The 26,902-nt window shown below is 47.5% G+C and overlaps 2 protein-coding genes across 3 annotated transcripts in view; one reads left to right on the top strand and one right to left on the bottom strand.

Annotated features, from left to right (window-relative positions):
• Nucleotides 1–16,958, top strand: part of FAM193A (family with sequence similarity 193 member A) — a 160,545-nt gene extending 143,587 nt beyond the window's left edge. Inside the window, 2 exon segments of the mRNA XM_032856195.1 lie at nt 6,901–6,982; nt 16,197–16,958. Coding sequence (XP_032712086.1) covers nt 6,901–6,982; nt 16,197–16,290 — 176 coding nt within the window. The 3' untranslated portion in view covers nt 16,291–16,958.
• A 7,654-nt stretch (nt 16,959–24,612) lies between these two features.
• Nucleotides 24,613–26,902, bottom strand: part of TNIP2 (TNFAIP3 interacting protein 2) — a 38,121-nt gene continuing 35,831 nt past the window's right edge. Inside the window, exons 4-6 of one of the 2 annotated variants that reach the window (XM_032856145.1) lie at nt 26,612–26,878; nt 26,375–26,494; nt 24,617–25,002 (exon numbers count right to left, since the gene is read on the bottom strand). In XM_032856145.1, the coding sequence (XP_032712036.1) occupies nt 24,739–25,002; nt 26,375–26,494; nt 26,612–26,878 (651 nt within the window). In that variant the 3' untranslated portion in view covers nt 24,617–24,738. Of the gene's footprint in view, nt 25,003–26,374; nt 26,495–26,611; nt 26,879–26,902 lie in introns of both variants that reach the window. The other variant, XM_032856153.1, reaches the window with a different exon arrangement.

Here is a 26,902-nt window from a genome sequence, read left to right as displayed (position 1 = left end):
GCATCTACTGACTTTCTGTCGTTTCCTCCTTGCTTCCCTATGTGCCGCCGCTGCACTGAGCTGGTTACTCTGGGGCCCCGTGCACTTCAGGGAGGCCTCTCCTCCCTACTCTTCTCCACTGTGGTCCCAGCTGTTCATGCATGTCTGTGCTTCCATACAAACTCGAGTGCCCTCATGCCATACAGAACCCTTCGTTGGTGTCTCTGAGAAAAGAGAGAAATGGAAATTGGTCTATTTGGTATTTCTGTTTCTAATAAGGTTAATTTTAATAAACTATATTTCCATAGTAAATTATTCTTTTAGTTAGATTTTCCAGTTTATTTACATACATGTCTGAAACTATATAATATTTAAAAACATATTTTTCAATGGCTGTTTTCTCTTTTTTAACATTTTTAATATAAATTCTATTAATTAACCTATAATGTATTACTGGTTTCAGCGGTGCAAGCCTGTGATTCATCAGTTTTATATAATACCCAGTGTTCATTACATCACATGGTCTCCTTAACATCCATCACCTAGTTACCCATCCCTCCACCTCCTCCCCCCTCCTCTCCAGCAACCCTCAGTTCGTTTCCTATGACTGAGAGTCTGTTATGGTTTGTCTCCCTCCCTTGTTTCATCTTATTTTTTTCTCTCTTCTATGATCCTGTTTTGTTTTTTAAGTTCCACAGATTTTTGAAATCATATGATAATCGTCTTTGTCTGATTGACTTACTTTGCTTAGCATAATAACCTCTAGTTCCTTCTACATCATTGCAAATGGCCAGATTTTGGTTTTTTGATGGCTGTGTAATATTCCATTGTATATGTATACCACATCTTCTTTATCCATTCATTCTTTATCATTCTTTATCCATGACATTCAGATGTCAATGGATATCTGTTGTGGACTTTGCTGCTATAAACATTGGAGTGCATGTGCCCCTTTGGTCACTACATTTGTATCTTTGGGGTAAATACCCAGTAGTGCAATTGCTGGGTCATAGGGCTGTTCTGTTTTTAACTTATTAAGGAACCTCCATATTTTCCAGAGTGGCTGCACCAACTTGCATTCCCACCAACAGTGCACGAGGGTTCCCCTTTCTCCACATCCTCACCAAGACCTGTTGTTTCCTGACTTGTTAATTTTAGCCGTTCTGACTGGTATGAGGTAATATGCCATTGTGATTTTGATTTGTATTTACCTGATGCTGAGTGATGTTGAGCATTTTTTCTTATGTCTGTTAGCCATTTGTCTGTCTTCTTTGGAAAAATATCTGTTCATGTCTTCTGCCGGTTTTTGATTGGATTATTCTTTGGGCATTGAGTTTGATAAGTTCTTTATAGATTTTGGATACTAGCCCTATATCCGATATGTCATTACGAATATCTTCTCCCATTCTGTTGGTTGTCTTTTGGTTTTGTCCGCTGTTTCCTTTGCTGTGAAAAAGCTTTTTGTCTTGATGAAGTTCCAGTAGTTTATTTTTGCCTTTGTTTCCCTTGCCTTTGGAGACATGTCTAGCAAGAAGTTGCTGCGGCTGAGGTCGAAGAGGTTGCTGCCTGTGTTCTCCTCTACGATTTTGGTGGATTCCTGTCTCACATTTAGTTCTTTAATTCCATTTTAAGTCTGTTTTTGTGTGTGGTGTAAGGAAATGGTCCAGTTTCATTCTTCTGCATGTGGCTGTCCAATTTTCCCAACACCATTTGTTGAAGAGCCTGTTTTATTTCCATTAGCTATTCTTTCCTGCTTTGTCAAAGATTTGTTAACCATAGAGTTGAGGGTCTCTTTCTGGGCTCTCTATTCTGTTTCATTGATCTGTGTGTCTGTTTTTGTGCCAGTACCATACTGTCTGGATGATCACAGCTTTGTAATAGAGCTTGAAGTCCAGATTTGTGAGGCCCCCAGCTTTGGTTTTCTTTCTCAACATTGCTTTGGCTATTTGAGGTCTTTTCAGGTTCCACACTAATTTTAGGATTATTTGCTCCAGCTCTGTGAAAAAGTTAATGGTATTTTGATAGGGATTGCATTGAATGTGTAGCTTGCTCTGGGTAGCATAGACATTTTAACAGTATTTGTTCTTCCAATCCATGAGCATGGAACATTTTTCCATTTCTTTGGGTCTCCCTCAGTTTCTTTCATGAGTGTTCTATAGTTTTCTGAATACAGATCTTCTGCCTCTTGGGTTAGGTTTATCTTAGGTATCTTTGCAGCCACCTTCCCACTCTGATACCTGGGAGCTCTGCTACACTCAGGCAGGTATCCCCAGTCTTTCTGTGACCCTGTGGGTCCTGAGACCACAGTGTCCCCACGAGGGCTCTACTCCTCACTTAAACCTCTGGAGCGATGTCCCTCCGTGAAGCAGACTTCTAAAAGTTCTGATTTTATGCTCTGCAGCTCTCTCACTGCCAGGAGCCGGCTTGATGGAGATTCCCTCCCCCATGGTCTGTCCTCCCATATATTGCCCCGGATTCACTTCTCCGCACCTCCTACCATCCAGAAAGTGATTGCTTTCCTGTTCATAGAGTTGCTGCTATTCTTATCTTCGATCTCTGGTTGAGTTTGCAGGTGTTCAGAATGATTTGGTAGCTATCTAGCTGAATTCCTGAGGCCAGACAAAACTAAGGTTTCCTACTCCTACTTCCTACTGCCATTCTAGCCTGCCTCCCAGTGAGGCTGTTTTCATTACCGTTCTGTGTTTTATGTATTTGTGTTCTGTTCCCATTCTCTTTCTTTCAGCTAGTTAATAGTTTGTCTTTTATTTTGGGGCTGTCTGACTGGATCAGTGGGTGGGACATAAGACTCTTGATCTCGGGGTCACGAGTTCAAGCCCCACATTGGACATGGAGCCCACTTCAAAAAAAAAAAAAAAAGAAAAAAACAGTTCGTCTGTTTTATTCATATTTAAAAAAAAAACAAAAAACAGGCTCGTTATTCATTAACCAGGTTTACTGTTGTTCTTTCTAATATCTCATCAATTCCTACCGTTATCTTTATTTACTTCCTGTTCTTGCTTTCACTTTGTTGTTTATTTTCTAATTTTTTAAAAAGATTTTATTTATTTATTTGACAGAGAGAGACACAGTGAGAGAGAGAACACAAACGGAGGGAGTGGGAGAGGGAGAAGCAGGATTCCCGCCGAGCCTGATGCGGGGCTCATTCCCAGGACCCTGGGATCATGACCTGAGCCGAAGGCAGCCGCTTAACGGCTGAGCCACCCAGGCGCCCCTCTAATTTTTTGATTTGGGAATTTAGTTCATTTGTTTTCATTCCATCATTTTTATTGATGAAAGTATTTAGCATTTCAAATTTTCCTTTGATCATTCCTTTAAATATACCTCAGTCTGATGATGTTTCCATTGGCGTATTGTTTTTTTGTTTTGTTTTGTTTTGTTTTGTTTTAAGAAGGTCAGGAATTTCTTTGTTTTTATCCCCCCTTTGTCCGGTAGTTGAATAGTGCCTTTTAGGTGGGAGAGTCTTTCTTTCTTTCTTTCTTTCTTTTTTTTTTTAAGATTTTTTTATTTGAGAGAGAGGAAAGGAGGGGGGTGGGGGGTGGCAGAAGGAGAGGGAGAAGCAGACTCCCTGCCGAGCAGGGAGCCTAATACTGGGCTTGATCCCAGAACCCCGCGATCATAGCATGAGCCACTCAGCCTCCCCTGGGAGAGCCTTTCTTAAGTTAATAATTTCTAAGTTTTCTGTATTGTAATCAGAGAATATTGTTCATAATATTTCTGCTTTGTGGAATGTACTGATATTTTCCTTGTGACCAGCTTTTCTGACTGCTTTGTATACCCTTGAGATAAATGTGTATTTTTTCTGTTATCATGGGGAAAATTGAATGTATATAGCCGCATGATGTATTGATGAATAATATTTAGGGTTAGGTCTTCTGTTTCCTTCCTGGTTTTTTGTCCTCTTGACCTGTCTTCTGTTATTCATTATTTAATGAGTTTCTAGGTTTTCTTGTCTCTCTTGCAGTTTTGCTTTATAAAGGTGATGTTTGTATTTGGTGCCCATTCCTAACTGTAATACCTTCTTAGTGAATTGTGGGGTTTAATGCTAAGAAATGTCCTTTTGTTGTGTTTTTGTGCTTTTGCCTTGAATTCTACTTTGTCTAAGATGGTGATCGCCGACCCTTCTCTCCGTGTCTCCATTCGCCTGGCGGGGCACTTCTGCTCTCATCGCTGTGTCCCTCAGTGTTAGCTCATTCTCTGATTTCAGACAGCACAAATCTTCAGTCCTGCTTTGTGAGCCACAAATGGAAAATCTTATCTGTATAAGCCCATTTGCATTTATTACTGCTGTGTGTGGTCTTCTCAGCTCCAGTGACATTTTATAATTACTCTGTGTATTTTATATTTGTTTCTTTTTCTGTATGATGTGTTTTCTTAGCTTTTATTTTTGAAAATCATTGGTGTTTCGGAAACTTGGCAGTCTTGCCTAAGTGCATTCCTCCACACTTGTACCTTTGGTGCTCCATCCTTGGTTTCTTTGCTTACCTTCCACAGTGGGCTTCAAGGCAGATTCTCTGACACCTACTTTCTGCCTGGACAACAGTCCATGAGCTCCTTCCATCCTTCTCACTTCCCCCTTTTACAGTCTTCTCCCCATTTCCCAGCTGGATTATTTCTGCTCTGTCAGACACAGGGTATTCATGGGTCTCCAGCTGATGACATCCCGTGCTTGTGTTGGTCCTCCTGTGAAGTGTTCCCTGTCCTCTTCACCCTTGGGCACATGTCCTCAAGTCAGGGTCAGGGGTACAGAATTCTCTGAGCTCTGCAAAGCAAAATGTTTCCTATAGTCTTAATGATACACAGAAAGCCTAGCCTGGCTGGGTGTGAATCCTTGGGTCACACTTTCTACTCTGATTAACATAGCTTTGCTGTTGTGAGAAATGTCTTCCTGGTACTGAATCTGGTTATGGTTCTGTCACTTTTTTTTCTTATACCAAGATGTTCAGTATTGATTATTTTTACCAGAAGAAAGGAAGATTAAAAATTGCTTTGTAAGGCAGCTTTTTCAGCAGATATACCTGATTTGTTTCCTTTTGTGGTTGTTCCTCTTCCAGAACTAGTAATGGAAGACTGTTGATCAGAGACTTGCTTTCCTAGACTTCACTTTCATTATATCTCTAACCACCCCTGCCCCACGTCACCCTTCTTCATGGACCAGCGCTTCTTTGAACCAGGCCTCAGTGAGTCTGGTCGGCAGCCAGGCAAGGTCTGCACGTGAACACCTAGACAGAGGCCCAGTCGGAAAAGTCTTGGTGGCTGAGGAAGAATGGTTGGGCTGTGGAAGCAGGCAGCTGTGACTCGATGTGTTGTATAGGATGACTCTGCGCTGCCTGGCTTGGGCAGGGTGGGAACTGGGCCCAAGGAGCCCAGCTGGGAGGCTGGTGAAGGCCAGCACTGTTGTGGCAGCAGTGGGTAGAGATAGGAGGTCCCAGACTGTTCACAGAGAACTTGCCTGGCCTGTAGAAGGCGTGATGACATGAGAGTAAGACAGGGCCGGAGGGACCCCGTCAGAAATGGAGCAGGCTCACAGCGGATGGCAAGGGACACACTTTTGCCCTTACCAGGGGGCAGATGCCTGACGGCACCCGCAGAACTAGCTTCAGGGCCCTGCAACTCAGGAAAGCAGTCTGGGGCAGTGGTAAAGGTTTGCGGGTGTCGGCATCCCCGTGGAGGGAGGAAAGCTGGGCACAGGGAGCTCTGGGTGCCGGCAGAGGTGTGGTGGGGGAGGGGCTGTGGTCATACGAGCCCCTGTAGGGAAGCTCTTCCCAGACATTTCTGTGAGCTCGCAGATGGGATGGCCCTCTGCCTGATGGTCTAAGTCAGCAAAAATGACAGCTGCTGTTACACAGCTGAACCATGTCTTACGCTCCTGTGGCGGTGCCCCAGTGAAGGGAAAAAAGTATGTCTGTTTTCTAAAGATGACAAAAAATTATCCCATGCTAAAGTCTGCAGGGAAGTGGAGACTCTCTACGTTCCTTTGATGATGAGGCCAGGTGTTGATGATGGGGCCAGGTGTTGTTGATGATGGGGTCAGGTGTTATTGATGATGGGGACAGGTGTTGTGTCTGCACCGCCAGCCTGCCTAGCAGCCTAGCTGTGCATTGGTGTAGCCTCTGGCACCCGAGGGCCAGCAAGTGCCCAGCGTCCCACAGGTCCCACCCTGCCCAGCAGACAGGGTGGGCAGAGAAGAAGCAAGAAGTTGAAGCCCTCAAATTTGCTGAGATCCTAGGAGTTGGAGTAATCCTGAATCCTTAGTCTCCCTGCATCTGGCCTGTTTCGGAGAGGGTGATTTAACTGAAAAGTGAAATACAACCTTGCTTTTTATTGGAACAGCCTGAAAAGTGTTTGATGATGTCTGTGGGATGTTGCATGTAGAAACTAAATGCCTGGGAGAGCCATCTTCCTATAGAGGTTGATGTTAGTCATGTCCTGTTGCTGCAAGGGGCACTTGCAAGGGATATCGTTTGCTTCCCCATGAGGCTGACTTCTGGGGTTCTCTTCGCTAGCATGCCCCACTCCTTCCCACCCTCTAATAGGGACGTAGGACAGACTCTGGGCCTTGCAAGCATGATGGATTTCTAGGAATCTTCTCAAGGGTTCTCCCATCATAGAAACGTGTCAAGTAAATGTGTCAAGTAAAGGCCAGTCCCTTTGGGCATCCGGGTGCCAGGTCTCTTCTAGTGGGACCTGGAGCCACAGTTGTGCTCAGCAGACTTGTGAGTTCCATATTTTGAAGTTGAACCTGGATGTTCACAAGCAGGTGAGAGATATCTGCCCTTCCTTGGCTATTTGTAAAGTCTCATTTTTGAGAAAATTTTCAGTTTGTGAAATTGTTAAAATTAAGTAAAGCCAGGTGATCTGTTCTTTTGTAATCTGACTTGCCTCTTTTCTTTCATTTTACAGATGATGTCTTTCTGCCTAAAGATATCGACCTAGACAGTGTGGATATGGATGAGACAGAGAGGGAAGTGGAATATTTCAAAAGGTAAGTGTTAAGCCTTTCTGTCTGAAATAATGAGGCTTTCACGGCTACCAGACATGACCCTCCTGACCCTCCCATAGCATTGCCGGCTGTCCTGGACACAGGTTCTGTCAGCTAGCTGAGTGGCCTGTCACACACGTCCCCTCACAGCGCTAGCACACACAGGGGCCTCCTCACTCGCCCTCACACCTGGTCCCTACCCCTGTGTGTGAAGACTGGTTGAGGACCGTGGCTCCAGACCAGCAGCATCACTGGGGCACACAGGCCCCTGCCCAGACCTGCGGAGTCACTCTGGGGAGGGGCCCAACAGCTGTGTTCTCACGAGTGGCCCCAGCCATCCACATGTCTAACATTGGAACACACTGTTATGGCACACTTTTAAGGAGAAAGGTAACATTTCAGAGATTTGCTCAGTTTTCCTGATAAGCAGATTTCATTAGTACTGTGTTCAATAGTATTTTATCTACTTTGTGAATTATGGCAAGCAAATTTCATTTTAAAGTTGTTCCTTCTTTAACCTGTTTGTTTCAGATAATACAAACATACACACACCAAAGAAGCAGTTAGTTTGCAGTGCAGAAAGCCATTAACTCCTATCTGAAATATATAGGGTTGTGTGGGCAGCTCATTTGATTAAGCATCTGATTACTGATCTCCGCTCAGGCCTCAATCTCAAGGTCAGGAGTTCAAACCCTGCATTGGGCTCCATGCCTCACGTGGAGCCTATTTAGAAAAAATAAAAGATAAAAATAAATGAAATATTATAGAATTCTAGATGATTCTGGGAGTTATATTTATTTTATAATGTGTGTGTGTGTGTGTGTGTATCTCCACAGGCAGAGTAAAGTATTTGCTAAAGTTGGATGTTTATTTTAATAAAAACTTTTAACATAGGACTAGATAGGCATATCCTTAACATAATAAAAGGTATCCATAAAATACTATAAATGCCGTAGTTACAGTGAAAAATTAACAGCTGTCCCTTGAGATTAAAAAAGAAGGGGCGCCTGGGTGGCTCAGTGGGTTAAAGCCTCTGCCTTCGGCTCAGGTCATGATCCCAGGGTTCTGGGATTGAGCCCTGCATCCGGCTCTCTGCTCTGCGGAGAGCGTGCTTCCTCCTCTTTCTCTGCCTGCCTCTCTGTCTACTTGTGACCTCTGTCAAATAAATAAATAAATAAATCTTTAAAAAAGAAAAGAGATAAGGATGCCCATTGTTACAACTTCTGTTTGTGAAGGTGTAAGAAGAAACAAAAGGGACAAGAATCCGAAGGAAGAAATGGAACTGTCATTCTCAGGTGACAGAAGTATGTACAAAGTCTGAAAGAATCTGTAGGCAGATCACTTGAGTTACTAAGACAATTTGCCCTGAAACTGGATTCTGGGGAGCATTTCGTGGATAAATGCGGAACTTTGGAGAGATGTTTTCCCAAGCTAGACCTATAGACCATATCCTTTAAAATCATGCATGACCTGGGACGCCTGGGTGGCTCAATTGGTTAAGCGGCTGCCTTCGGCTCAGGTCATGATCCCGGCGTCCTGGGATCAAGTCCCACATCAGGCTCCCTGCTCAGCAGGGAGCCTGCTTCTCCCTCTGCCTCTGCCTGCCATTCTGTCTGCCTGTGCTCACTCTCTCTGACAAATAAATACATAAAATCTTAAAAAAAAAAAAATCATGCATGACCTTGTCAACAAAGATTAGCAAACACTTAAGACCTGGGGAAAGAAACATTTAGAAATGAAAAATGTAATGATTAAAATCAAGATGTTAATAGATTTGTGATAAACAGAGTAGACACTGCTAAAGAGGGAATTAGTGAACTGGAAGATCAGTCTGAAAGATATACACAGAATGCACCCACATATAAGGACATTAGAAAAGAGGAAAGAGGCTCAGACACATGAAGGAGAGACTGAGTCTGACAGACGGTTGACTGGAGCTGCCCGAGGAGAAGGTGGAGGCTACAGGAGAGCTATATTTGAAGAGATACAGCACCTGGGGATTGTGCGGAGCTAATGAGAAATCCAGATCTACAAATGCAAAAGCTGTACAACATACACCAGTGGGATAAACAAATGAAAATCATTCCTCAACATAGCAGATGTGAAACCAGAAGACCATGGAGTGAGATTTACAGCTTTGAGAGAAAGTTCTCAGTCTTTAACTATGTATCCCACAAACCTATTCTTTTCCATAGTAAAGAAAAATTGTAGGAACTTGCTCCAAAGAGATCTGTGTTTAAAAATATATATATATATCTTCAAGAGAAGAAGATACTCATCTCAGAAAGACAGTGTGATTTGCAGGAAGGAGAGAGAAACCGCCTGATAAATGTTGTTAAATAAAACATTTTCTTTGTAACCACAGAGTAATAATGTCTAATTGACATGTCTGAAAGAACCACAGTACTGAACAGCAATAGTATATGAGCTAGATTTAAAAAAAAAAAAAAAAATTCCTTTTTTTGTTGAGGTATTTAACAGTTAAGTATTTAATATTCAGACTTGAAGCTAAATGGGTGATACACTTTTACAAGTAAGCATTAAAAGAATAGAAATAGGATGTGTAAATTGCTAATCTGTAGAAGGAAAAAAATCAAAACTCAAAAAAGTAAACATAAATAAATATAGTAAAGTTTAAGAACACGGGAGACACAAGTTCAGTTTTATCAGCAACTGTGATAGACAAAATGTTTCTCAGATTGTGTTGACGATTTTAAACACACACACACATGCTTACACACATGCACATGTGCACACACATACCATTTATAAGAACATACCTAAAACACAGTGAATAGAAAGGTAGAAGTAAAGAGGAAAAGGAAGCTGTTGTATAATTATGTTATTATCAAAGAGAATATGGATTAATAAAAGGGACTGATAAAGGTTGCTGTATAGTGCTAAAAGATTCAATGTGTAAGGAAGACATAGAAATTTTAAACTAGGTGCTTAATGAAATAGCCTCAGAATACAAATAGGAACTAGTTTGGGCTGCATAGAGAATCCGATCCACCGTCCCTTTTGGACGTCATCCCCATGGATGTGGAAGATGAGTACGGAGGAGAGTGCATCCAGGAAACAGGGCATCTGTGTTCTGGGCACACGGGGAACACTCACAGAAGTGGAGTGGGTACTGGGCCACAGAAAGCAAGGGTCAGAAGTTTAAGGGAATGAATATGTGTAATTGTATGCCCTGACCGCATCACATTTAAGTTGGCAGTTTACCAAAGTAAATTTTTAAGTCCCTAAGTATTTGGATATCTGAAAGTATATATGTTTAACTCATGGGTTCAATAAGAAACCACTGTAGACATTTTAAAATACCTGGAACTAAAAGAGAAGGAAAACACTGACTATGAAAACTGTGGGCTGTGGACAGTTTGCTTTTGAGCGCTCCTTCAATGAAGCGTTAAGGCTGCCGAGTGAGTTTTTAAAAACCTGAAAATAAATGAGTTAAGGATTTTGTTTGAGAAATTAGGGAAAGAACAACCAAATAAGCCCAAAGAGCATAAAAGAGGATAATACATAAAACGTGAAACAGAAAACAAATACAGAGGAGATCAACAAAGCCAAACTTTGACTCTTTGAAAATATTAACTAGATAAATAAACCTTTGAGAGACTGATCAAGATAAAATAGGGAGAAACGACACAATACAGTAATTAGATGAAAAAGAACCAGGATGTTGATAATTATCAAAGTTGGACCATGGCTGCACCCATGTCACCACACTCTGCTTTTGTGTGTGTCTGACATCTTCCATAATGAGAAGTTTTTTTTTTTAAATTCTGTGACTATATAAGTGAAAGGGAAGACATAGCTACAGGTGCTGTAGTGATTCAGCTATACGAGAACACTGGGAACAACTTCACAATGAATTTTTAAAACTTAAATACAAAATCAACGCAGTAACAAAATAGCCTGAATGATCCAGTAACCATCAAAGAAATCAGAATAGTAGTTACAGATAACCCCAGTGCATTCTGACATTTGTGCAGAGAATTCTCCCAGAACTTTAAAGAGCTGATCCGAGGCGCCTGAGTGGCTCAGTCGGTTAAGCCTCTGCCTTCGGCTTGGGTCATGATCCCAGGGTCCTAGGATCAAGCCCCACATCAGGCTCCTTGCTCAGTGGGGAGCTTGCTTCTCCCTCTCCCCCTCCCCCTCCTTGGGTTCCCTCCTTTGTTGTCTCTCTGTCAAATAAATAAAATCTTTTAAAAAGAGAGATGGAGATGATCCAGCCTTATACTGATTCTACCAGAAAATTGAAAGGAGGAGACAACACAAGACTCCCCACTTCATTTTATGAGAGAAGGAAGATTTTGATACCAAAATCTGCTAAAAGCAATACAGAAAACATGAAAAATCACAGATCTGTTTTGGTCATGAGTATTAATTGGATGTGAAAAAATTTCACATTCCAAATCCAACAGTATTTTTAAAAGTAATATTTGACCAAACTGGTGTACCCGAGAAATGAATGCAAGGAATATTTACTATTAGGAAATCCACAAATGGCTATTTGCTAAATTGATAATTAAAGAAGAACCATATGATCATTTCCATAGGTTCAGGAAAAACATCTGATAAAATATTAGCATTCCATTAATTTAAGAAAAAAAGAAAAAGGTAAACTAGTAGTAGAAGAAAATATCCTTAACCTGAAAAGGAGATTTACCAAAAGAGAGAAAAGAAATGCTACATGAAACATTTTCTCAAATGGGAAGCATGGAAGCGTGTACAAAACAGAGATGCTCTCTGTTTCCATCTCTGTTCAGCCTTAAATCATGGTTCCTAGGCAGCATAATAAGAGAAGAAAAGAAATGAAAAGGCTTAAAGAATGGAAAGCAGGAGATAAAATTCCATTTTACTTAACAGTTGATCTAACTGACTACAAAGAGAATTACAAAAAAATTAGCAAGAGAAAGAGTTTAGTAAAGGGACGGGCTATAGGATCAGTGTACAGAAGTTATGTTTCTCCATACCATCCATAATTTGAAAATGTATTTTAAATAAAGACGGTATTTGTAACAGCTCCAGAATCTCTGCAGTTTCCATGAATAAATCCTAATAGAAGTTGCCCACGATCTGTGCGTAGAAAGAGATGAAGCATGAGGGAAGAATTTGGAAGACCTGAGATAGATCCTGTATTCATTTATAGGAAGAGTGAGTATCGTTAAGCTATCTCACTTCCCAAAATTTATCTGTAGATTTTAAAGCCCAAGAAGGATTTTGTAAAACTGAGTGTTTTTAAAACACATTCGTGTAGGGTGGACATGTGATACAGTCACACGTGGAATGCTGCTCAGCCGCGGAGAGGAACGGGCTAGAACAGTCTGCAGTGTGGATCCTACAAACTCGGGAGTGGACAGAGGCACAGCACGCGAATATACATGATACCCTGTTTATAGAAAGCTCAGTTTAGACACAACCAAATGATTTTAGACACAACCAGTTTTTACATTTTTTTAAATTGTTGTATTTAAAATCAGTTATTAACATACTAGCCTTACTAGCATATTATTAGTATTATATAATATAGCTTAGTTAGTATTATAGTGTATATTATATATTGTATTATGTAGTATATAGTATATATTATTATATAATAATATGACATTATTAACATATTATTAGTCTCAGAGGTGGAGGTCAGTGATGCATCAGTTACATATCACACCCAGTACTCCTTACATCACGCGCCCTCCTTGCTGCCCGTAAGGACACCATCCCCCTCCACCCACTCCTTCCCCTCCAGCAGCCCTCAGTCTGTTTCCTAGAGTTCAGAGTCTCTTACGATTTGTCTCTCTGATTTTCTCTTATTTTTCTTCTCTCCCCCTTTGATCCTCTGTTTTGTTTCTTCAGTTCCACATATGAGTGAGATAATATGATAATTGTCTTTCCCTGACTTATTTCATTCAGCATAATCCCCTCCAGTTCCATCCATGTCGATGTAAATGGTAAGATTTCATCCTTTCTGTTGGCTGAGTAATATTCCATTGTATAGATGAACCAGATCTTCTTTATCCATTTGTCTGTTGTGGACATCCAGGCTCTTTCCATTGAAGTACATTTTTTAATGTACACCATTCAGTCCAGCAGCTCCATTCCTGACTCTCTGCCCAAGAGAAGCCAGAGCATGTATTCACACAAAGATTTGTACATGAATGTTTCCAGAAGTTTCACTCGTTATAGCCAAAAACTGGGGACAACCCAGGTCTGCACAGCAGATGAGCAGAGAAACTGTGCTCTGTCCGTCCAGTGAACACCACTCACCGGGGAAAAGCTTACTCCTGATGACACGTGGAGATGGAGCCCAGAGGCAGGTGCTCAGGCCAAGAAGGCAGACAGCAGGTGCATACTGCGAAGTTGCATGTACCTGAGATGCCAGGAAATGCAAATTCATCCCAGTGACGGCAGATCACTGTTCACCTAGGGCTGGGGCAGCGAGGAGATTACAGCAAAGAGACTTCCTGGAAGTTTTCTGTGTCTTGATTGGAGGGATAGTTACCCGGATTTATTTATCAGCACTATGAGCTCTATAGTAACTGCAGTTTATTGTACATAAATTATACCTCAGTGACATATATTTTCAGGGATACTATACCATACATAGGTGTTAAGACTATAAAGAAAAGCAAGGAAATGATCCTAAAAAGCCAGAATGGTGATTACTTTTGGGTTTTGGGGTGGGGACTGCCCGGAGGCGCTGTCCCAGGCTTGCTGCTAGTGCTCCAGTGTTTGCCTTCTCAGTTTCTTTCAGCGTGCATGTCTGGTTTCTCTCCTGCATGTGTGTGATGTTCACACAAAAAACAAACAAACTGGGCGCCTGGGTGGCTCAGTGGGTTAAGCATCTGCCTTCTGCTCAGGTCATGGGTCCTGGGATCCAGCCCCACTTCGGGCTCTCTGCTCAGCAGGGAGCCTGCTTCCCTCTCTCTGCCTGCCTCTCTGCCTACTTTTGAGCTCTCTCTCATCAAATAAATAAAATCTTTGAAATATATATATATATATATATATATACATATATATATATATTTAAAACAAAACAAAAGAACAAACGAAGTTAGGTTTGATCTGATCCTTCTAGAAGTATAGGAAGAACAGAGCTACTTTTCTTGTCCATTGCAAAGACTTAGTCACAGAAACAGACTACACAGTGCTGAGCTTTGGTTTTTGACAAAAGACAGATCGGCAGTAGAAATGAAGGTGTGTTCATAAATGCAGCTGTGAAAGTTTATGTAAGAAAAACTTTTCAGTTGGATCCTCACGTCATCCTACTCAAAGGTCAGCTCTAGGTGGGAAGACTCTAAATGTCACAAGCAAACCTTTTTATTTGGGATATAGGTGAGTATCTGTTTGACCTCAGAGTAGGGACAGATTTCTTAAAAACGCCAACCATAAAATAAAAAAGATTGATAAATTAAATGACATTAAAATCAACAGTTCTTTAAAGAAAGTGAGGAGATGGTGTGTGCAGCACCTCACGGAGGGTTAGTACCAGAACAGATACACATGACAGAACAGGAAAAGACCGATGCGTGGACAGATGGGCTGTCACAGAAACCCACGACCAGGGACTTATGGAGAGACCTCCCGCCTGACGGGCTAGGCGCGCAGGGGCAGTGGCTCCCCCACTCCTCGGGGGCACAGAGTGGCTCCAACGACCATGGAGAAGTTTGGCAGAATCGGGTCAACTCGAAGCTGTCCGTTTCACGAGCCCCGCGGTTGTCTGTCTATTCTGTGGGGGGAGCTCTTACAGCCTTGGAAACGGGCACACGGCGGCCTCCTGGGGGAATTGCACAAAAGCAGGAAGAAAAAGATACAGGATGACTCTGTTCCTGTAAGTGCAGAAATCAGCGCACACAGACCATGGGTGAGGGGCTGCGAGGTTGTGGGCAATTGTCACAGACACCAGGGTGCGGGCTGCATCGTGGGAGAGGACGGCATGGTGCTATGGGGTCGGCAGGGTCGGGCTTCCTGACCTGGGTTAGGGGTGTGCTGATCGAGGCTTTTGTGGTCCCAGTCACCTGGGTACACATGTTCTGGACATGTAACACGGTCCCTGGCAGACCACATGGAGGCCCGATGGGCAGGAAGTGTCAGATCCTCGGGTGTGGGGGGGTAGGCAGAGCTGGGGGCCTGGGGGACTGGCTCCAGCTGGCTCAGAGACACTCATGGACGTTCTTGCCACCACGCTTGGAGAGGCGGGATGCATGTAGCCTCATGGGGACCAGTGGGAGTGCCCGCCAGAGCAGGGGGACACGGTCCAGGCAGGTTGGTTGTAAGGTTGTAAAGGTGAACAACGAATGTTGTAAAAGTGATGCCACTAGGACTCGGAGTTCGACCAGCTGTGGCCAGGGAAAGAGAAGTTGAATTCTGGGAGGTGGCACACTGCTCCGGGGCAGGGCAGGGACAGACACACGGCTCTATCCACCTGGACACAGACTGCCTAGCAGGCAGCACAAGGAGTTGTGGTTGAGTGATTTAAATGAACACACTTGGGCTACGCTGTGTGACCGCAGTAACCATTTTCAGGTTTAATTCAAGTTTCTGCTACTCAGATGAGAGCTGGACAGGTGAGAACTTCAGAAACTGCATAGTTAAGGTTTTTGAAAGGAAGTGTTCCTCATTTCATTATTGCCTGGGAAGCAGGTGGCAGAACGTGGTGTTTTTCAGATGCTGTTGGGTGTGCAGGGGTGACCCAGAGTTGGGCCCCAGGGCAGTAGGCCTGCCTCTGCTGCCACCCTGAGTGCAGGGAGTGGGGGGTCGGTGGCAGCGCTGTGACCAAGTCTCACCATGTGAAGTCCTGTGTCCTCTTGCACTCGGGTGTGCATTCGTGGATCAGCGAGGGCGGCTGGGATCTCCATGGCTTAACACGTGGAGAAGGGCAGGGTGGTGGCCATTGGTACATTTTCAGATGGGCTCATCAGAAACATCCCTTGGGCAGCTTCCCTGGAGGACAAGTTCAAAAAGAAGGACACAGGACACCAGAGGACATTGAGGGCACTCACCTGTGCCCTGAAGAAGGGGATCCCTGTCCTCCTGAGGGCCTTTCCCCATTCTGAAGGGTGGCCAGATGTGGAGGGGTCCTTGACGGCGGGTCTGGCATGCTGAGCGCCCTTCCCCCACTCTCCCATCCTGGGAGGACGCTGGACTTTGCTGACACAGCTCAGCTGTGGGCTGTTTCCTTCCGTGACCGTTTGGCTCTTTGTCTTCACAGATTCTGTTTGGATTCCGCTAGACAGACCCGACAAAGACTATCCATCAACTGGTCGAATTTTAGCTTGAAAAAAGCCACTTTTGCTGCCCACTGAATGAGGACCGCCTGGAGAGGGACGCGCGGAAGGTGGGCCAGGCCCCGGAGCTGCTGTGCTTGCCCAGGGCTGTGCCGGGTGGGCCACCGCACCTGATGCCCCCAGACCGAGAACTCGCCGCTCGGCCTGTGTTAGTGGCTCGTGTGTGTGTATCTGTGAGTGAGGCGTGAGCACAGCGCCGGCCGTCGGATTGCAACAGTAGCTCCTGCCGGCTTCCCACCGCGCGGCCCAGGAGCCGGGGCCGTGGCCAGAGACGCGTTTCATCATCCACGTGGCTCGTTGCCTCTGCATCTCGCCCTGTCCTGTCATCTGTCCCTGCCAGGGCACTGCCGTCACTCAGCTCTCGTGTGCCCTGCGTCCCACCCGAAGCGGGCTGGGCGGGCAGGCGCTCTTCCGTTCTCCTCCACAATCTACTGTTTAAGAGTGTACACGTTGCGCTGTTTGTGTCTGACCCCCCTGACTTGTAGCCAGCTTGTGTAAGATCCCTTGCAGAATGAGAAAGTTCAAAAACAAAACCCCACCCAGTACTCACACCATCAAGTCTGTTAGAGAGTGTACGACTGTATTAACACGGAGGCCTGCCTGGCTACTTTTTTAACATATTGTTAAGTAATATTAAAATCATGTCTTTCTTTTTGAAAGATGGAATACATTAGTACAGCAGAAGACCTCGTCTGGCTGCTTTCTGCTGGGGGCGGTGGGGGGTGTGGTGCATGGGGGGCAGGGTGCGGGGAGAGTGGGGGGCAGTGCCCCCCAAGGGGAAGCTGGCCCACCAACCCTGGAGCATCTCCCGGGTCACCCGTGGCAGTAGTTTAGGGGTCCTGGCTCCTGCCCAGTATCCTTCATGCCTCTGTACCCTCCGGGGCCTTCCGCGTGCCAGGCAGCACCAGGCCCCAGGGCAGAGGCCAGCCCGGTGCCCAGAGAGTTTGGTGAGAACAGTACTGACACCCAACAGCAGTGGCGTGGAGTCACCGCACCCTAACCTATGGGGCTGGGGAGGCAGAGCCGGGGGGCCCAAGGGTCAGCAGCCTGAGACCACATAGAGCCTTACGGGCAGGTGCCCATCCAGCTCCGGGGGAGGGGGGCGGCGTGATCTCTAACGAGACTGAAAAGTCACGGGCGTTCAACTGGGTGTGAACAAGGAATGACGGGCGGTATGGAGGGCGAAGGGGGGACGGCTGCCTGGTTCCTCTGCGGTCTCTGCAGGCAGGCGGCTTGCAGGAGTCTCTGCAGGAGCCGCTCCCACCCACTTCCCAGGGCCCGGCCAAGCCCTGCCTCTTGGGAAACCTGCTTGTGTGCAGCTGCAGGGATGTGGCGTGTCCCCAAGTGAAGGGGGAGCGATGAGGGCCCTGCGTCTGTGTGGAGACAGGAAGAGAGGAAATGGCCTCTGGAAATACTCTGCCGGTTTTGTCTGCAGCATTTCTGGACAGACGAGATGCAGGTAGGAGAGAGGGGGGCAAGAGGGACTCCAAGGCTTTGGTCTGAGCCCCAGGCTGCACGGGGCTGCCTGCCCTGGGGCAGGGGTCAAGTCTGACGTGCCCATCTGACCCCCCAGGTGAGACGTCCGGCGTTGGGATTGCCGTTCATGGACGGAAGGCCACTGCAGAACAAGTGCAGACAGGTCAGGAGTCCAGGTGCCAGAAGCAGTGACTAGGGTGGGAGGAGGAGGGCAGCCTAGAGGACACAGACGGGGAAAGACTGGCCACCACAGGGCTGCTGTGGTCAAGGTGAGGTCCAAGGTCTGACCCCGGGGCTCCTACACTTTGGGGACTTTGACCACAACCCAGTGGGAGCTGGTTTGCAGGAAAACAAGGGTGGGAATGGCAGGTCCTGGGCATAGGAGATAGGCAAGAGGCTGGCTGGTTTGTTTTGCTTTTTTCTAACTAGGTGGGAAGAACAAGCATATCCCTTTGCTCGTGGAATGAGCCTGCAAAGCGAGGAATGGGCTGGGCAGTGACCACAGCAGGAGCCGTGTCCTCAAAAGTCCCTGATGCCTCCAGGAGTCCCAAGCCCAGGCCTGGGCCTCCATGGCTCCCGGTGAGGGCAAGGGAGAGCCAGGGCTGGCTGGGCCAGAGCAGCAAAGACTGGGAAGGGTCTGGGGGTGGGGGGAGCCTGCTCTCTGGGGAAGCTGCCCACCCAGGCCCTTCAAGACCTTGTCCCTGCCCCAGCCTCTTCTCCCCATGGATAGTCCCACCTCTGGGCCTCCACTTCCATCTGGGGGAAATGTTGGCTGCTGAGGAACTGCAGGGTCTCCCCTGTGACATGAGCAGGACCTTGTCAGGGCCATGAGTGGTGAGGGGAACCCCAGGGTGCCCACTCCTGAGGCCCCACCTGCCACCTTCCACACGCTTGCTCCCCTCTCACACAGGTGAGCCACCTATGGCTTGTTCTAGGTCTGTACACTTCTGCTCCTGCTGGTTCCTTTGGCTCTTTCCCCAACGGGGGAGCGGCGGGGGGGGTGCGTCACTTTACCATCCCAGTTCTCAGAGGATGGATCTGGGGCCTGGGAGGCCCAGGAGAGTCTGGGGGTAGGGGAGATGGAGGGCCGAGGCTGGCAGGGCTTCCCAGGTTCAGCCCCTCCCATGTCCCCAGAGGCAGGCCCAGGCCTGGAGGCTTGTCATCATGGGTCCTCATGCCCAGACACTGCATTTACAGATGGGGAAGCCAAGGTCCAAGGTGCATCTGCGGGACATCCAGCTCCAGTGCTCCTGTCTTCACAGGGCCTAGACCTGGGAGTCGATCCCTGGGGGAGCCTCGCATAGACCACGCTGGACTAGCACCTCCTTTACACGGCAACGGTAATCATGAGATGAAATAAATTAACAATGGCCAGGAAAATGCCCTTTTATTGAACTTTGTTTACATACTCATGCCATTAAACCAAAATAATATCAAAAGGAGTATTATGGTACCAGAAAGGATGAACGCTTCTTAATTTAATTAATATTAAAGGAAAAGGAAAAACTTACCTCACAGGTCCCGCTGTTTCTTGGTTTTAAACACCAGTAAAAGCCCTCAGTCACCCACAGAGTGATGGAACTGAAGTAACTTGAGTCCTGGTCCTTCATCTTCACAGTGACAGGCCTGGATCTGCTATTAAGATGTAAACGTAAGCCCCGAGGGGTGGGAGGCCCAGCATAGGGACAACTTCCATGGCTTCCAAACTGTTAGGAACCGATGCTTGAAACGAGCCGGGAGCCCACTGTGCCCAGGAGCCCTCCGGCTGGCTTTCCTGGAGGAGACCATCTGGTTACGAGGAAGAGTCCTAAACGTGTGCAAGTGGCACTCGGGAAGGAGGATGACAGCCACGGAGACCACCACACACAACTGTGAACCCGAGGAAGCTGTGTACACAGTGTGTTGGATATTGGAAGAGACGCTGCACATGGCAGTGTTTTCTGCGCGAAGGGGAGGAAACAAGGTAAGTCTCTTGGTGCCCCAGCTTCCAGCCTCGAGGCAGTTTCCAGGCCCAGCACTGGGGGGTGGGGGCAGAGCCCTGCAGACCTGATGAGTAGAGCCAGCACAGTTTGGCATTTGGGGAGGCCAGGCGCCTACAGTCTGCCGATGCTGCAGGTGTGGCATAAACTCCCGGGAACCCAACGGGAAATCACCAGAAAACAGAAAGGCTTAAATAGTGTTTCTACCAGCCATGGCAGAAAACCATGTAACACACAGTGCAGACCTCGGGGTAGAGGCCTCAGAAAGCTGTGACCTCAGCAGTGGGGTGAAATCAGCCCTCAAGCAAAATCAAAAGCAAGCCCCAAAAGGATCAAACTGATCCTGAGTATCTTAACTGCCTGCTGGAACAAAGTCCGACATTCTTTAAGGAGCACAAAACCAGCCCACACTGTACGAAATTCACAATGGTGGAATCCAGGTAGAAATTACCAGACCATGCCAAAAGGAAGGAAAATAGAAACCATAATCAAGAGAAATACTAAGCAGACCACAAAATGACAGTTGCTGAATCTGCAGACAGGGACTGTAAAATGGATATTGTAAAACATCTTAAAAATACACTCCAGATGTAAAAGAAATCACAAACAAGATGAAGAAATGAAAAATCCAAAAAAGACCTAAATGAAGTTCTAAAGAAAAAATACAACATCTGAAATGAAAAAATACCCTGGATAGAATTAACAGCAGATCCAAAACCCCTTAGAAAACTCCCATGAACTCGATGGCACAAGAAAAGAAACTACCAGAAAGAAGCACTGAGAAGAAAAGAGAATGGAAAATGGTAGCCTGTAGGACAGTATTGAGCATTCCAGCATACACGTATCATGATGATATGGTGATCTCATCATATGTATCATACATATAGGATATCATACATATATCTACATGTGGTATATCATGTGATATACATATAGGATACATATATGACACCATACATATATGGTACATGTGATGAGATCACCATATCATCGTGATAACGTGTGTATGTTGGAATGCTCAATACTTAATATATGATATACATACAATACCGTATGTATCATATACATCTGTATCACACATACAACATACAGAATTTAAAATGAGCTTGTCACAAGCTTGCTGGGATTATGGACGAGGCTGTGCTGGGTCTGTAGGCCAGTTTGGGACGAAGCAACATCTTGATACAACAGAGTTCCTAGTCTGCAGACGTGATTTCTCTTCATTTATGTGTTCTCGGAATTTCAACAGTATTGTGTAGCCTTTATTGTAGAGATTTTGCATGCTTCTGATGAATTTTTTCTAAGCATTTTAGGTTTTTGACATTATCATAAATGGGGTTATGCTTTAGTTTCCTGGGGCTCCCATAACAAAATGCTATAAACTGGGTGTCTTCTAACAACAGAAATTTGTTCTTGGGGCGCCTGGGTGGCTCAGTCATTAACCGTCTGCTTTCAGCTCGGGTCATGATCCCCGAGTCCTGGGATCGAGCACCGCATCAGGCTCCCTGCTCCTCGGGCAGCCTGCTTCTCCCTCTCCCAGTACCCTCTCTTATGTTCTGTCTCTGTCAATTAAACAAATCTTAAAGAAAAAAGTTTATTCTCAAAAGTCCTGGAGGATATAACCCAAAATCCCTGGGGGGATATATACTGCAAAACACAGGTATCCACAGGATTGGTTCCTTTTAGAGGTTGTAAAGAACCATCAGTTCTATGCCCCCCTCCTGGCTTCTCCTGGCAATCCTTGGTTTGTAGAGATGTCCCTCCAAGTCTCTCTCCGTTTTCATACGGTCTCCTCCCTATATCTCTGTGTTTGTGTCTTGTCTTTTTTTTTTTTTTTAAGATTTTAAGTAATCACACCAACATGGGGCTTGAACTCACAACCCCGAGATCAAGAGCTAGCTGCGTGCCCCACCAGCTGAGCCAGCACCTCTATCTCTCCTCTTCTAAGGATGCGAGTCACTGGGTTTGGGGCCCACCCTCATCCAAGCACATCATCATCTCATAGGACATCTGCAAAGACCCGATATCCAAGTAAGGTCATATTCACAGGTTCTGGGGGTTGGGACTTAACATCTTTTTAGTCACCTTACGTTTTGGGGAAACAGGTTTTAAATTCCCTGCAAATATATGGCAGTATGATAGGTTTTTCATACATTGAACTTTTTATCTTGAGATTGTCAAACTCAATTCTAAACTTCAAGATCAGCTAGGACTTTTTACATCTATAATCATGTCATCTACAAATAAGGACCGTTTCTTCTAATTTTTCTGTTCTTTATTCCTTTTATTAATTTACTGCACTGGGTAGACCCTCTGGTACAATGTAGGATTGCAGCCGTAAGAGCGCACACCCTTGCCTCAATGGAAACCTGAGCAGGGACAGATGGCACTTGGTATCCGTCATCAGACAGAACGGTAGCCGTAGGGTCTTGGACATACGTCTTTTATCAGATTGAGGAAATGCCTTCTATTCCTGGTTTGCTGAGTGTTTTTATCATGAGTGGGCATTAAATTTTGTCATACGCTTTTTCAGCTTCTATTGAGATGATCATGTTTTTTTCTGTTACTCTGGTGAATTACAATCAGTGTTGGGGTTTTTATCAAGATTTTAATTATTTGGGGTGCCTGGGTGGCTCAGTTGGTTAAGCGGCTGCCTTCGGCTCAGGTCATGATCCTGGTGTCCTGGGATCAAGTCCCACGTCCAGGTCCTTGCTCAGTGGGGAGCCTGCTTCTCCCTCTCCCTCTCCCTCTGCCTGCCACTCCCCCTGCCTCTGCATGCATTCTCTCCCTCTGACAAATGAATAAATAAAATCTTTTAAAAAATAAAGATTTTATTTATTTATTTGACAGAGCACAAGCAGGGTGAGGGGCAGAGGGAGAAGCAGACTCCCCGCTGAGCAGAGAGCCCAATTTGGGCTCAATCCTAGGACCCTGGGATTATGACCTGAGCCGAAGGCAGGCACTTAACTGACTGAGCCAGCCCGGCGCCCTAGTGCTTTCTTTTTTTTTTTTTTTAAATAATCAATCTTGTATCTCTGATTAGAATTCTACTTGCTTGTGACTTACTATCCTTTTTATATCTAATTCAATTTAATTTTTTTAAGATTTTATTTATGTGACAGATCACAAGTAGGCAGAGAGGCAGGCAGAGAGAGGAGGAAGCAGGCTCCCTGCTGAGCAGAGAGCCTGATGCGGAGCTCGATCCCAGGACCCTGAGACCATGACCTGAGCCGAAGGCAGAGGCTTTAACCCACTGAGCCACCCAGGTGCCCCAAGATTTTATTTTTAAGTTCAAACACAACCCCAAGTTCAAGAGTTGTATGCTCTAACGACTGAGCCAGCCAGGCGCCCATCTAGTATTTTCTCTTGCATATTGCACTTGTGGTTGTACAGTGCAAGGTCCGAGGTTCTGCCTGCCTCTAAGGAAAGTTGGTTTTTAGTCCAGTAGGCACGTGATTTGTTGGTTGATTACCTGGGAGTCGTATGCCTTCCTAGAGCAAGGACTATTTGCATTTTGTCCTGGGATGTCAACTTATTCCTGAGGCATGGCCCTTCTGGGGTTTCAAAGGAAAACCCAAAGTGTTACCAAGCCCTTCTAACCTCGAGGGACCCATGATTTAAAGCTGTCACCCTGCAATATTAAGCCACTGGGATGTCTGTTTAGCTGTTTTCCATCTGCTGTTCTCACCCCAGAATCCTTGGGGTCTTACTCAAAGCACACACAATTTGGGGTCAGCCAAGGATTTGAGGGTTCCCCCTTTTGTGGCTCCCTTCTCTCTGGGATGTCCCCATCCTCTCTTTCCAGTGTTCAGATGTCCACAGACTCTTCCAGTTCTGACAAGCTTTTCTGCTATAGCCTACCCACCCCATGCCACAGACGCCGGATCCCCTCTAGCTGGGCTCCAGCAGACGGGTGCGCAGGGAGTCCCAGAGGAGGTGACATCTGAACTCTGACATGAGGAGAACTTATTAACCACACGGAAGGGTGAGTTCCAGGAAGAAATACAGACTGTGCAATTAAAAACACGGGTTCAAATCCCAGCTTTGTCACTCAGCCACTGTGTGACCTTGGGCAAGTGAATTAATCCCTCTGTGCCTCATTTTCCTTGTCTGTGTTGACATCCTGGAATTGCTACAAGGGTTAAATGAATGAACCCTGGCAAACGCTTATTAGCACAGCACGTCGGTCTCCCCTCCCGCCTTCTCATTTCTGTCCCTGCTCCACTGACAAGCCCTACACAGCCATACCTTCCCCTTGCTGTCGCACCTGCTTCCTCTCCTTATTTCCAGCCCTTTACTTCACACCCTGGGGTGGGGCTGAACTAGCCCAGAGGCAAAGCTGGTCTGGCCCCAGGTCCCGTGGGCCCTGACAGGCATGCCTGCCTGGATTCCGGCCAGTCCATCTCGGTCCCTTGGCAGGTGGCAAACACGAGAGTGTTTCTCCTCACCAGCTGGTCTAAAGTCCCACCTGGCTGGGAATACTGCCATCCCCGCGCCCCAGACCCCAGGATGCACTCGAAGAGCAGTCACCTGAGCAAGTACGTTTATTATGAAAGTAAGTGCATATGAAATGTCCCCTGATTTGCAGATCCGGGGCAAAAGCGACTGCAGTACAAGTGAGCAGATGCACGGCTCTGCGGTGGCAGACACCGGCCCCCAGGTGCAAGATCTGCCGCAATGCTTGCTTCTGCAAACCTCCTGGTCCTTATTCAACACAACAAGGCAGGCCGCCTTTCACCCTGGGGCCCACATGTGCGATCCCCGCAGGCAGCCCACTCTTGCCAGCAGCTGCAGTGCCCCGGGTGTGGGTGGGCGGCGCGGGATGGTGGCATTGGCTGGCTCCCTGCTTCTGGCTGCTCCCGGCTCAATCTGGCAGCTGGGGGGCCATTCTCCCTCCCGGAGATGTCCCCAGTCTGTTCCATCACCCAAGGAAGACCAAGATGGATCAGAAGCCCCTCAGCCCATTCTGGTCCCCAGATCTCGAGGGCTCTCCCCACTCCCGGCATTGGGCTCACTGGCAGCACTCGGCCACGTGCCTGAAGAGCTCCTCGCCTTGCTCATCACCAAAGCTCCGCAGGCAGTGAGGGCACTGAAGGTCCCCCTGTCCTCTCCGGGCCGCCCCTGGGCACCGGCCTTCAGCAGGGGAGTCTAGCCCCTGAGATCCAGTCCCAGCCCTCCGTCCACTGGGCACCACAAGCTCCAGAGCATCGGCCTCTAAGTACTTGGAGGTTCTGTTTCCCATGTGAGTCCGGCAGGAGCCTGGCTCTCGACGCTCCTGGAAAAGAGGCAAGGGTCCATGTACATGAGTTGCCCTAGAGTCCCCCAAATCACGTGCTGGGCTCTCGCACTTGAGGTGTTTCTTCTATCCCTGCGAGGGACTTGCACCCCTCCCCACTTCCTGAAGTGGCCCAGAGCCCACACTTGTCGCTGCTCTGACCAGAACCAGAGCCCACACGCCCACACCCCGGCGTGTGCTCCCAGGGATGGGACCTGGAGCTGGTTCTGGTCACTCCTCTTAACCCTGAGTCGCTGATCGGCTACTGACCTTTCCACACCATTAATGATCTTTCCACCCAAGAGCACGTGCTTCCTCAAGAAAACCCGCAGGCCAAGGCAGATGGTTGGGAAGAAATGCCCAGCCGAGCCAGACAACACCCTGTTCCCACCCAGCGCACATGGCAGGATTCTCAACCACAGCCTGTAGTCCCAGCGCCCGAGGAGAAGCAGGAACCCCCGCAGGACACTGAGGAGGCTGCAGGGGCTGCTGCAGACTCGGACACAGCTCGGCCACGGTCCCCACCCACTTTACCCACAAGTCGGAACAGCTGCCTCTGTCAAGGCCCACTGCTACGGACTGCGTCCACGAGTGTGAGAAAGGGGGTCCCCATGACTCCCATACCCTGCCCGCAGTGGGGAACACATGAGCCATCAACGAACCCCAGTGGCCATGCCACAGGCCAGAAGGGGCAGCTCCAAGGTCCGCCCAGTATGTTGAGCCCCAGAGGGGCTACTACTGCCCAGTCTGTGTCCAGACGGAAGTTCTCTGAGGGGCCCAGGGTTCACTCCGGGGCCAGAGGTGTTGTGGGTACTCGCTGAGGGGCTAAAGAAAATAAGCTTTCCTAGGGCGTCTGCAGGGCAGCGAGGGGGCCAGAGCGGGCCAGAGCAGAGAGGGGAAGAGGCAGGTGGGTGCCGGGGGTCCCGCAGTGAGAGACTTTGTCAATTCTGAGGCCTCCCAGACCTCCCTGGGTAGGGTGGTGGGCCCAGTGGCCCACAAGGCCCATCTCTCCGCACAGAGGCCATGAGTTGGGGGACACCAGTGGGCACCTGGGGCCTCGGTACCCAGGTCTGCGGAATGGGGTAACCAAGGTCCCCATCTCACAGCAAGGAGGGGACGTATATGAAGGAAGGCCTGGTAGGGAGCTCGGAGCCCAGGACATGCCCCACAGCCAGCCACCTCCGCTGTCACAACACCATGACAGAGGGCTTCCGCCATTGTGCCCCAGGCACCAGGCAAGGCAGCTCTGACCCCAGTGGGGCAAAAGGGGCTTGAACCGTGACAAACGTCTTGGACCGACGCTTGAAATTCATGAGAAGGAAAACAAGAGAAACGCCAAGCCTAAACGAGGAGAAAAGCGCTTGGGCCCTACCTGTGTCCAGGATGCCTGCTGCCGCAAGGAGGCCACCTCCTCCTCGAGCTCCTGAATCCTGCCCTGGGCCCGCTCTCGGTCTGCACGTTCTGAGGTGAAATCATCCTTGTAAGCGAGGATCTGAAAGGAGGCGAGACACTGGGCTGTCCGGTGCCGAGGCGCGTCCACTCGGGAAGGAGAAGGTTCCCGTGGACGGACCACCCCCACCACTGGGCCCCAGGCACCCCGATCAGACACCTGCTGCTCCAGCATCTGCACCCGTTCCAGCGCCGCATCACGCGCCCCCCGCACGGCCACCAGCTCCCGCCTCACGTCGGCGCAGGCACGGATCTTCTCCTCCAGCTGCCTGTTGAGCCTAGAAATCTCCTTCCTCATCAGCTCAGGGCAAGAGGGCCTGGCTGGCTCGGGGGGCGCCCGCAGCCCCTGCATCTGTGCATGGAGCCCCCGCACATACTCATCCCTGCTGGCGTCGTAGCGCTGCCACTTGGCATTGAGGTCTTCCACCTGAGGGGACACGGCCGAGGCCGG

The sequence above is a fragment of the Lontra canadensis genome, unplaced genomic scaffold, assembly GCF_010015895.1.
Source record: "Lontra canadensis isolate GAN:19392208 unplaced genomic scaffold, GSC_riverotter_1.0 scaffold1, whole genome shotgun sequence".
Taxonomy (NCBI): domain Eukaryota; kingdom Metazoa; phylum Chordata; class Mammalia; order Carnivora; family Mustelidae; genus Lontra; species Lontra canadensis.
This window is presented reverse-complemented; position numbering and strand designations above follow the sequence as displayed.